The sequence below is a fragment of the Schistocerca americana genome, chromosome 5 (genome assembly GCF_021461395.2).
Source record: "Schistocerca americana isolate TAMUIC-IGC-003095 chromosome 5, iqSchAmer2.1, whole genome shotgun sequence".
NCBI lineage: Eukaryota > Metazoa > Arthropoda > Insecta > Orthoptera > Acrididae > Schistocerca > Schistocerca americana.
The window spans coordinates 17570147-17583230 of NC_060123.1; the positions used below are offsets into that span (position 1 = coordinate 17570147).

A 13084-nucleotide genomic window follows, 5' to 3' on the forward strand; every position below is an offset into this window, starting at 1 on the left:
CTACTCATTAGCTACGTGATCTACCCATGTAATCCACAAAATTTTTCTAAAGCATCACATTTCAGAAGCTTCTGTTCTCTTCTTGTCTGCACAGCTTATCGTCACGGTTCAGGTCAGTACAAGCCAAAACTCCATAAAAATGCCACCAGGAAACTTCCTAACACCTAAATTTATGTTCAATGTTAATAAATTTTTCTTCTTCATATAAACTTTTCTTGCCACGGCTATTATACCTGTATCCTCTGTACTTCGCCCATCATAACTTATTTTGCTGCCCAAACAGCAAATCTCAGCTACTAATTCAGTGTTTCATTTCCTAATCTTATTACCTCAGTACCTCCGGATTTAATTCGACTCCATTCCATTACTCTTGTTTTGCTTTTGTTAATGTTCAACTTATATCCCTCTTTCAATATACTGTCCATTTTGTTAAACTGTCCTTAGAAGTCCATTGCTGTCTCTGACAGAGTTGCAATGTCTTCGACAAACCGCAAAGTTTTTATTTCTTCTCGCAGAACAAATTCAATTTCATAGTTTCTCCTTCCTTACTCGTTTCCTACTTAGCATACATACTAAGAAACATTAGGGGCCAGCTACAAATCTGTCTCCCCCCTTTTCAGTCACTGCTTTCTTTCACGCTCACTAGCCTTTATAACTGGTCTCTAGTTTCTGTACAAGTTGTAAATAGCCTTTCATTCTCGGTGTTTTATTCTTGCTACCTTCAGTAATTTACAGTTTTTGTTTCAGTCAGCATTGTCAAAAGACTTCTCTAAGTCTACAAATGCTATAAATGTAGAGTTGGTTTTCCTTGGTCTATCTTCTAAGACGTGTCGCAGGGTCAGCATTGTCTCGTGTGTTCCAACACTATTCGGAATCCAAACTGATGTCATCCGAGGTCGGCTTCTTCCACTTCTTCCATTCTTCTGTAAATAATTCGTGTCAGTATTTTGCATCCATGATTTATGAAACTGATCGTTCGGAAATATTCACACCTGGCACCACCGGTTTCCTGTGGAACTGGAACTATTACATTCTTCTTTAAGCCTGTCTCATATTTCTTATATTCTGCCCATTGCCTGCTCTCTCAAGGATATCAGCATTTGTGGGCGAAAGTTGGCTAATCCCAGGGTCTTGTTTAGAATGAGGTGTCTCAGCAGGTCTCACAATGTCATATCTCCTATCTCATCTTCATCTACTTTCTCTTCCCTTTCTACAACATTACTTTCAAGTTAATTTTCCCTGTAGAGCTTCTCTATATATTGAGATTTTTCACTCTGCAGCGGAGTGTGCGCTGATATGAAACTTCCTGGCGGATTAAAACTCTGTACATGACCGACACTCGAACTTGGGCCCTTTGCCTTTCTCGGGCAATTTCTCTACCATTTGAGCTACCCAAGCACGGTCCGGCACACAGTTTTAATCTGTCAGGAATTTTCTCTCTATATGTTCTTTCCACTTTCCTTTTCTCATGTTTCTATTCTTCCCATAGCTTCTCTTTTCTACAAAGTCCTTTTTAATTTTCCTATAGACAGTGTCTACCTTTTCCCTAGTAATACATGCTACTGTATACTTATTTGTCCTCTAGCCACTCTTGCTTGGACTTTATCCACTTCCTGTCAGTCTTATTTTTAGACATTTGTATTCCCTGCTTCATCTGCTCCATTTTTATATTTTCTCCGTTACTTACTTAAACACAACATCTCTTGTGATACCCAAGGATTTATACTAGGGATTGTATTTTTACCTATTTTATCCTATGCTGCCTTTTTCATCTCTCAAAGATACCAATTCGTCATCTAACTTATACATGCATGTACGAAGGAATATTGCATCGTAATTCGGAATAACACAGCGAGTGCAGCGTCGTATTTATCCGCCGACACCGGGCAAGCGATTTTCAAGTAACGTATGGAAGTTTGAGTCCGACCGTGGGTCGTGATCAGATAGCCTGAGGGTGAGGCGACCGCTCGCCATAAACGGGAACTCCGGTTTAGAACTCCGTTGCAGCACAAATTATCATTGTTGTCATTCTAGCATACAACTGATGGTCTTCCATATTCGCAATGCGAATACGCTTTAAGTACATGTTTGTCTGATATCTCCACAGATACCCTTCCTTTGTGGTTGCATCTACGGTACGACAGCTATCTGTATCGTTGAGGCCTTCATGGAGCAGAAAAAAAAATACAAAACAGGAACCACAAGCCGCAAATTGCGATGTTAAAAGCAGAAAATAGTGACGTGTATGAGGGCTGCCTGCAATAGCGGCTGAAACGTTGCTGGTTTTATCAAATAGCTCGGTGAAATACACAGAAGTATTTTACTGAAATTAAGCAGCGAATTCTTACGAATTCTGTATGTCTATCGGGAATAAATATCAGTCCCTCATTGTAGCATGTACCCTCCACAAAACATTTTCCCACTGGCTCCACCACCACACCCCTGCCACGACACCAGCACCATCTGCACTTAATATTGCAAGTTTCGGCTGCTACTGATGGCTGATGTAGATCGTGAGCTGTGAGTCAGACTGTGTGGTTCTTGCAGAGCATGCGTGTGAGGACTTCCGGTGCACGCGGGAGTTCTGCATCGACACGGACCTCGTCTGCGACGACGTCAACCACTGCGGCGACGCGTCGGACGAGGCCGGCAGCGCCGTCTGTCCACGTGAGTACACACCGACGTGACGTGCTAACCCGTCTTACTGTCCAGTAATGAGACTAGCGTCCACCATCCAAATGACCACTCTTCTTGTTGACCCACACCTGCCCTGAATAACACGTATCTTCTAGCACACCAACAAACGTTTTCCCTGTGGGTAAGACGTATATCTGCCAAGCCACTGACCTGCTTCCACAGCACTCTTAGAATACTGCGCCATTTACAAACTGTTTCATTTGATTCAACGTATTGGTCGAACAGTAACCAGGATTCTACAGAGATCGTAGCAAATCATGTGTTTTAATAATAGTAACAACAACCTGAACCTATGGACAACAGACTAGACGCTAAAATGTTGCTTTTATATCTTAGCAAAGCCATTGAGACTATCGACTTCGGTATTTTACTTGATAAGCTTCCATCCTATATTTCTCTCCATGTGCTGTGCTCACACCTGACGTTTTCCGAATAACAGCACATGTTATTTTATTTTTTATTTTATTTTATTTAATTGTTCCGTGGGACCACATTAAGGAGAAGTCTCCATGGTCATGGAACGAGTCAATACATGAAATTATAACACGATTGTAGAAACAGATAAAATGAAATATAAGAAACATATTCAGGCGACACGTCATTAGTTTAAATAAAGAAAATCAAGAATGAAACACTTGAATTTGCTTAATTTTTTAGCTCTTCCAGGAGCTCCTCGACAGAATAGAAGGAGTGAGCCATGAGGAAACTCTTCAGTTTAGACTTAAAAGCGTTTGGGCTACTGCTAAGATTTTTGAGTTCGTGTGGTAGCTTATTCAAAATGGATGCAGCAGAATACTGCACTCTCTTCTGCACAAGAGTCAAGGAAGTGCATTCCACATGCAGATTTGATTTCTGCCTGGTATTAACTGAGTGAAAGCTGCTAACTCTTGGGAATAAGCTAATATTGCTAACAACAAACGACATTAAAGAAAATACATACTGTGAGGGCAATGTCAAAATTCCCAGACTATTGAATAGGGGTCGACAAGAGGTTTTCGAACTTACACCATACATAGCTCGAACAGCCCGTTTTTGAGCCAAAAATACCCTTTTTGAATCAGAAGAATTACCCCAAAAAATAATACCATATTACATAAGCGTATGAAAATATGCGAAGTAGACTACTTTTCGTGTGAAATGTCACTTATTTCAGATACTGTTCTAATGGTAAATAAAGCAGCATTTAGTTTCTGAACAAGATCCTGAACATGGGCTTTCCACAACAGCTTACTATCTATCCGTACACCTAGGAACTTGAACTGTTCCGTCTCACTTATAACATGCCCATTCTGTCTGATTAAAATATCAGTTCTTGTTGAATTGTGAGTTAGAAACTAAAATCTGAGTCTTACTGTGATTTAGCATCAAATTATTTTCCACAAGCCACGAACTTATTTCATGAACTACATTATTTGATAATGTTTCAATATTACACACAAGATCCTTCACTACCAAGCTGGTGTCGTCAGCAAACAGAAATATTTTTGAATCACCTGTAATACTAGAAGGCATATCATTTATATAAATAAGGAACAGCAGTGGCCCCAGCACCGATCTTTGGGGAACGCCCCATTTAACAGTGCCCCATTAGGACTGAACATCATTACCACTGTCAATGTTGCGGGGAATTACCTTCTGCTTTCTGTTCTTAAAGTAAGAGGCGAACCAATTGTAAGCTACCCCCCTTACTCCATAATGTTCCAACTTCTGTAGTAATATTATGTGGTCAACACAGTCAAAAGCCTTCGTTAAATCAAAGAAAACACCTAACGTTCGCAACCGTTTATTTAATCCGTCCAAAACCTCACAGAGAAAAGAGACTATAGCATTTTCAGTTGTTAAGCCATTTATAAAACCAAACTGTACATTTGACAGCAAATTATGTGAATTTAAATGCGGCAGTAACCTTGTATATACAACCCTCTCGATAACTTTAGCAAACACCGATGGCATAGAAATAGGTCTATAATTATCAACATTATCCCTGTCTCCCTTTTTATAAAGTGGCTTCACTACCGAGTACTTTAATCGGTCAGGAAACCGACCACTCCTAAAGGAAAAGTTACAGATATGGCTGAGAACTGGGCTAACATACATAGAACAATACTTCAGTATTCTGCTAGATACCCCGTCATATCCATGAGAGTTCTTGGTCTTTAGTGATTTAATTATTAACTCAATCTCCCTCTTGTCAGTATCATGGAGGAGCATTTCAGGTAACAGTCTCGCAACACTTTTTTCTAAGAGCGCTATATGATTCCCTGTTGGGACTAGGTTTCTATTCAGTTCACCTGCTATATTCAGAAAGTGATTATTAAATACCGTACATATATGCGACTTATCAGTAACACAGACATTCCCACTACGCACTGATTCTATATCGTCGACCTGTCTCTGCAGACCAGCCATTTCCCTTACGACTGACCATATGGTTTTAATTTTATCCTGAGACTTAGCTATTCTATCTGCATACCACATACTTTTCGCCTTCCTAATAACTTTTTTAAGCACCTTACAATACTGTTTGTAATGGGCTACTGCATTTAGATTGTGACTGTTTCTAACGTTTTGATATAATTGCCACTTTGTTCTACAAGATATTATTATACCTTTAGTCAGCCACCCAGGCTGCCTGTTTGTGCTAATACCCTGTTTTGAACGTTCTAACGGAAAGCAACTTTCAAAGAGCACGAGAAAAGTCTTGAGGAAAGCATTATATTTATCGTCTACTGTATCTGCACTATAAACATCTTGCCACTCTTCTTCCTTGATAAGGTTTACAAAAGTCTCTACAGCAACTGGATCAGCTTTCCTAAAAAGTTGGTAGCTATATTTAACCTGTGCTGCAGCACAAAAATCTTTTAGACTTAAAATTTGTGCATCATGATCTGAAAGGCCATTCACCATTTTGCAAACAGAATGCCCTCCTAGTAATGACGAATGAACAAAAATATTGTCTATGGTTGTTCTACTGTTCCCTTGCACTCTCGTTGGAAAGAATACGGTTTGCATAAGATTATATGAATTAAGAAGGTCTACCAGCATCCTTTTCCTTGCACAATCACGTATACAATTTATATTCAAGTCACCACATATAACTAACTTTTTGTATTTCCTGTAAAGTGAGCCAAGAACCTCCTCTAGCTTAAGCAAAAATGTTGTGAAATCGGAGTCTGGGGATCTATAAATAACAACAGTAAGAAGCTTAGCTCCTCTAAATTTAACCACACCTGCACAACATTCAAACACCTTTTCAGTGCAGTACTTTGAAACATCAATTGACTCAAATGGGATGCCGATTTTCACATACATGGCTACTCCCCCACACCGCATAGAGCTCCTAGAAAAGCTGCCAGCCAACCTGTATCCTGGTAAACGAAGCCTCTGAATTATCTCCTTATTTAAGAAGTGTTCAGATATACCAATAATTTCAGAGTCGACATCTATAAGTAGTTCACTAACTTTATCTCTAATGCCTTGTATGTTTTGATTAAATATACTAATTCCCTCATTAATCGGATACCTGAGCCTTGTCTAAGGTGGTTTCTTTGTTAGAGAGACTTCCCTTAAGCAGGAATACCTGTCAGCTGACTTCAATCTAAAAAAGGTACAGCTCTAACACGCAAAACTACCGGAATTTTGCCATGAGTGATCCCACCACCCCCACCTATGCTGTCACCTATAAGCTTTGCCAACCTCCCCTTTCCATACCTGTTGAGGTGCAGGCCACGTCTAGTGAAACCCGTCCTGCTGATAGACTCCACCGACACCACTGAAGTGTGACTCATGCCTTCTGTCATTAGCGCACCCCCAAGTCTAATGTTATTACGCCTGACGGCTGTATTAAGATGAGGCAGATCGTGACGCTGAAACAGTTCCACGAAATGCACATTCGTGTTGCCAGTCTGAGTGGCTATCTTTTCCAGGTCACCATCTGTGTCATACTCCTCATCCCTATCAATACTATTACCGGCCCCACCCACAATCACTACCTGATCCTCTTTTGTAAAATCCCTACATAACCCCCCTATGTTAAAAGTCACCTGAGCCAATCCTGCATTAGGCTGCATTAGGAATGACACAGTCTTAATGGGACAGTATCTGGCGGTCTTCAAGATTCCGTAGTAGGTCCAGTATTCTCCTGTGCATCTGTGATCCTAGGTGCAAAACCAATCAACTAGAAGACGGCTGTTGTTAAAGTTAATGCTGACCTGCGTGCAAATTACGCACAGTATATGTGATTGAAACTCAGTCGATATCCAAAGGGTCTTGGTTGCTCATTAGACAGAAATTTGGATCCGTATGATCTATAATCATACGTGGGTCAATTATAAATTTCTCATCCTCAGCAAAGATTCTAGAAGTTGGAAACCCAAAGTGGTTTGAGCACATTGCTAGGATTTGTAGGAAAGCATCAGTATGTCTCCGTTGTCTACAACAATCCAAGAAGTTCTCCCATTTGAATTGAGAAAGAAACTTATGGGAACGAGTGCACTTCTAACTGTTGTTTACAACAATGTTATAGTGCAAGGTATTGCTCAGGAAAGCCCAGGGCATGTGTAAGTGGGTGGTGAGTGCCAGAATACGGTATGTTAATGACGTTCGACTTTTTGATCACTTTACTGTACTGACTACATGCAGACAAGAGCAGAGATTCCTCCATGCTATATGCTTTATCGTATTATCAACGTATCAGACTTTCAAGTCTGTCCTCCAAGTAACACAGAAGAAATACTCGTTCACACCATAGTAAAATATCAACTGTTCCACTGTATCATTCAGCCATCTTCTCTAAGTCCTTTTCGACTCTGGAATGTTCCCTCTCATTAGTTAACAGAACTCAGTAACATCTTCAACTTTGGATGCCATTGATGAGTTCAACACTGCACAAAACAATTGAAGGTTCACATTCCCGAAACAACGTAATTATTTCCCTTTAGTTTAAAATTTGGCTCAAAGATTACTATAACCTCTCTCCGTAATGATGAACAAGTGAGCGGCGCTCTGCGACGTCACTCTGTGGCTCCTCGAAGCTTCAAACAGCAGAATTTAAGACCAGAGCTCAAACGCTCGTGAAAGATGTAAGGTGGCTTAATTTTGTCACGTTGGCACCAAATCCCAACCCAATTCTGCCCAACGCCACAGTGGGCGTATCACACGCTGGGACGTTCGTCGCACCACCTCTTAGCCACATTTCACTCCTTTTATGACGTCTCCACGGCGGAGGTTAGCAACGCGACAGCCAAGGTTGAATTCACGCGGTCTTCTTCTGTGTGATCGAGGAAAACGTTTCAGACATACTGCCGCTCCGAATCAACAGGAAAATGTCGCAAGGGATGGCGTATAGGGTGTCAATGAAATCCCCTCCCCCTTTACCTTGAAGAGTTGAAGACCACACATTTAGCAGTCGAAATCTTCAGTTCACAGTGCAGCGAGCAACAGTACGACGTCCTTGACAGTCTTCAACACTGCTGACACTCCATGACCATTTCAGCCCTTCTCTATGGACATCATGCGCTACTGGATGTGATCGTATCCCTTTGGATTGCTGTACGACCGCAATTTTTTCTCTGGTGCACAGTGTGTGTCTATAAGGGACTACTCAAGACCACTCGACGAAATTCGAATACGATCCGAAGCAGCAAAGGTTGCCTCAGCTTTTTCAGCCCTCTTGTTTTTGTACTTCCTGTAGCGTGAATACAGAAGGATACGACATTAATACATGTGGGAATACAATGGCCCCTACCCCTGTGCTAAATTTTGCAGTATTGGTTCAAATGGCTCTGAGCACTATGGGACTCAACTGCTGAGGTCATTAGTCCCCTAGAACTTAGAACTAGTTAAACCTAACTAACCTAAGGACATCACAAACATCCATGCCCGAGGCAGGATTCGAACCTGCGACCGTAGCGGCCTTGCGGTTCCAGGCTGCAGCGCCTTTAACCGCACGGCCACTTCGGCCGGCTTTTGCAGTATTGTCAGTGGCACCGGCCTACGATTGTTGGGCACTTTAAAAAAGCGCATGCACAGAGAAAATCTACGAGAGGCCTGACCATTTGCTAGTACGCATACTGGAACGGAGAGGTGTCAAGTGATTGCCTACCTGCAAACACCTAGGATTCTCGTCATGGGTTTTCTCTGACAGGCGCATTTTTAAAGTACTCAAGGAATGTGGGCGGGTGGCACTGAGGATGTCGCCGAACCGAAGGGTCTTAGATCACCGTTTTCTCTTTTATTCATGCATGTATCAATGTCACACACCTCCATGATAACGCCGCAGGAGGGCTCAGAAGAGGAGCCCGGAAGAAGGATAAGCACCGTTTGCTGCTTTGGATCACGTTCAAATGTCATTGAATGTCAGAGAAATAACTGCGGTCGCACTGCGCTATGTGGAGTGCAATCACATTCGGTTGGGATGCTGGCCTTGATGCTTTAGGGAAGGGTTGAAGCATTTGCGCGGTGTCAGCAGTTTTTAATATTGCCAAGACACCATCTCCTTGCTCATCCAACTGTCAGCTGTCGTTTTGGACTGCTAAATGTGTGGAAATCAAAGCCTCAAGTGAAAAAGTGGTTTCAGTGTAGCCCTTTTGACACTCCCTGAGGCCTTTTCATGTCAGTTCTGAGCGGAAGTGTGTCGCAAGTATTATACTCTGCCACACTCAAAAAAACCGAGTGATGTCAATGCTGGGCGACGTACTTTTAATACGTATAGTCCTCAAAAGACGGGGCAAAATGTGAGAAAGGGGAGGTACGATACCATTGCCATCGTTTGATACGACTGTGGTGGCTCTGGGAAGAATTGTGATGAAATTTTACTGCCGATGTAACATCATTAACCCATCTTAAACCTCAAATGAACTTCTGCGCTCTGGTCTTTTTTTCGCTTGTATCATCTTGCTGTTTCAAGAGTCACTGAACCTGCAGTTATATCGCAGGGTACCACACTTTTGCCTCATTACAGAAGTAGATTGTAGATATCTTTAAGCCAAATTTTAAACTTATACATCGAAACTGGAAATTATTAACGGATTTCTAAAGAGTGAACCTTTAATTATGTTGCGTATTGTCTATTACTGAACGATATAATGGTTTCCAGAATAGGCTACGCAGCTCACTCCATGTAAAGGTGATGATCATAATGATGTTACTGAACATTTATCCCGGTACAAGGCACCCTGAACTAGTTATCTATGGCCTATCTAGTGACTTTCAGAGTAATAAATATTTTATTTTCATTACTGGAGATAATTTTTGATCTAATTTAAAAATTTAGTATTCTGTCATGTTCTGTATTACAGTTATGCACAGTTTCTATGTCTTGAGGCAGTGTTACTCACTGCGTCAGTGACCAAGACTATGTGAGTATTTCTATTCGATATTTGAAAATGCGAACACATATGTGCTTGCTACAAACTTCACATATAATTTCAAACTTTAAGGAACCGTTTCTTGCTGATGCTCCACAAAAAACATGAAACAAACATTTTCGCCATTCACGCAGTAGTACGGCACTATCAATCACAAGGTTTCATTGAGATGCATGGAAACTAGATTTTGATTTTGCTTAAGACGAAGCACGAATTACTTAGACTGTACTCATACAGTGTTAATAGCACTTAACAACTTTCAACAAAATTTAATTGTAATTTCAAATCTTTGCTAAATTTCTTCTCCCTTACAAGCTTAACGCTAATATTTAACACATTCAACTCATTTGTAAAGGTCCCAGAAATTTGAAGCTGTTTTATAACTTGTATTTCGATTCTTCAGCGAATCGAGAGTTTACTATTATCTACTAAACCGACATTAACACTTGCGTTCATTCTTTACGTATCCCATACAACGTTTCCACTACTCAGGTTCCAAACTTTAGCGTCACATGTTTTCCATTTCCAAAAGCCGCTAGGTGGTGCAGTCTATCCGAATTTCTCTCCCCCGCCCCGAACACGCTGTCTCATAAAATCTTATTTTTAGAAATAAATTTTGTTTCTTCTATTGCCACTATTTTTGTCATTACTATTGGCAATAGTAGTGTAGCTAGTACTCGTGTTATTACCTTTACTTCTTAGTCAGTACTATTCTTCTAACTGACATTAGATGCAAATCTTTTTTGAAACACTTTTAAATTTGATTACTTATTATTAGTAGGTATCATCAAAATTGTTATAGTTCTTCAAGTAATTGTAATATATGCATAAAACCCTGCTAAAATGTAAGAGAGTGTCTGAAGGCCCTCACCCAATGAGGTTAAATATGTAAATAGTAAAATAATTTTTTCGATGTTCCGAAATAGGCTGGTACAATATTTTATTTTACAGTCGAATGAAGCACTTTAGTCAATACAACTGTAAAAAAGTTATATCCGTCCGATAAGTAAGACTCCACTACAGTTTCTCAATTGTGATAGAGTATGGATGAATCGTATTTCACAGATTCATAACCGATCACAAAAACAGACTAAGGTTGAACTTTGACCAAAACTGATGCACGACGTTATGCCCATTTGAAATGTTAGCAACTTAACTAATACCGAATGACAAAACTGCCACAGTGAAACTTAATTTAACAGTTCCTGGTCCCCGTGACTAGTACAACCGAGATTAGGCCTCGAATCGTTCCAGTCAAAGTGCATGCACAGCTTTGTGTCCATGAACTGTGGAACCATTTACTGTTTTCATAATTCCAACATGCTGGGTGTAGTGGACAGCAGTTCATTTTAGATAGTGAAGCAAAAAGAGACATCTTGAGTTGCAACCAAAATTATTGGTTATTTAGGCGGTAACCGGTTACGTGCTAGCTCGTTGTCATAGCAACTGATGTTTGAAAAGTAATATGTCCGTCCAAAAAAGTATAGAGTGGTACAGTTAAAAACAGCCCAACTCCCCTTTGAATGCGAATAAAGTAATTCGACTTCTGAAATAAACTGCTACAACAATGGACAGTTTTACACAATAATCGATTGTTAGCATTCTTCTGTCAGCATTTCAGTTTATTTCATCAGTAAAATTAGAAGTTTCTCTTTGCGATCTGCAAACTGACTTTCTCGATGGAAGAAAGAACTGAAATTTTATGGAAGTATATGTGAAGACAGGTTGGATTGAGGATGCTCGTGAAATTTTCTGAGTCGGGTATGCAGACAGAGGACTACCAACAAAGAGCATTGCAGAGTCCATACAAAAACTGGTACACCTATGGATGTGTGCAAAGTATAAAACGATTAAGAATTCCTTCAGTTCGCATACCATAAGGTATTGCAGACATTCGCGAAATAATTATTCAGAGGTCAAAGAAGTCTACACGTAAATCGGCCCAACAGGCGCATGTAAGTAGGAGTAGTTGCCAGCGGATGTTGAAAAGCCTTAATTTGAAACCATATCGTGTGACGGTTGAGCTGCAATTACGGAAGGATGAGAGTGAGAAAAGTATAGATTATTGCAAGTCGCCTTCGAATAACATCAGCGATGGTCTGTTAGACAACCTTCCATATCATGAGTGATGAAGCACGGTTTCATCTTTCCGGTCATGCGAATTCCCGGAACACGAGGCAGTGGGCAACTGAGACCAGTAACATTGTGTGTCAGGACACACTCCACGATGAAAACATCGAATTTGCTGCTATGTATCAGAGACGCCCATCACTGGACCGATATTTTTTTATTCTACCATCTACACGGTTGTATATATAGATATTTGATACATTATTTCCTCAACTCACTGAATATGAAATACAATACCGCTTTTTCCAGCAAGATGGGGTAACATGCCACACTTGTAAGGCATTGCTGGAACGAGTTCATCGTGTTTTCACTGAGGAACGAACTGTCAGGAAACATTTATGGCGACTACGTTCGTCGAATCTAATGACAAGTGATTTTTTTCCTGTGGCGATACTTGAAGAGCAACGTCTACGAAAAAAATCCACACACAATACACGGACTAAAAGACATCACCAGCCGTGAAGTTGCCGTCGTCGATATCCTAACTTTACGCAGGGTGTATCTGAGCATGATTCCACGAGCACGGCTGTGTACTGATGCTGCAGGGGATCACTTACAGCATATTCGATAAATACGAACTTCACTATATTTTTCATTGTAAATACGTGGTGAGTCCATTTCGAATGGTTCAAATGGCTCTGAGCACTGTGGGACTTAACTTCTGAGGTCATCAGTCCCATAGAACTTAGAACTACTTAAACCTAACCAACCTAAGGACATCACACACAACCATGCCCTTGGCAGGGTTCGAACCTGAGACCGTAGCGGTCGCGCGGTTCCAGACTGCAGCGCCTAGAACCGCTCCGCCACTCCGGCCGGCTCCATTTCAGCTCTTCATTTCTGTAATTTATCTGAATTCACTTTATACTTACACGGGCTACTTTTATCTG

The 13084-nt window shown here is 40.8% G+C and overlaps 1 protein-coding gene across 1 annotated transcript in view; it reads left to right on the top strand.

Moving 5' to 3' along the window:
* Positions 1–13084, top strand: part of LOC124615554 — a 196943-nt gene that overhangs the window by 114793 nt on the left and 69066 nt on the right. Inside the window, exon 4 of the mRNA XM_047143530.1 lies at positions 2548–2667. Within this exon, the coding sequence (XP_046999486.1) occupies positions 2548–2667 (120 nt within the window). The remainder of the gene's footprint in view (positions 1–2547; positions 2668–13084) is intronic.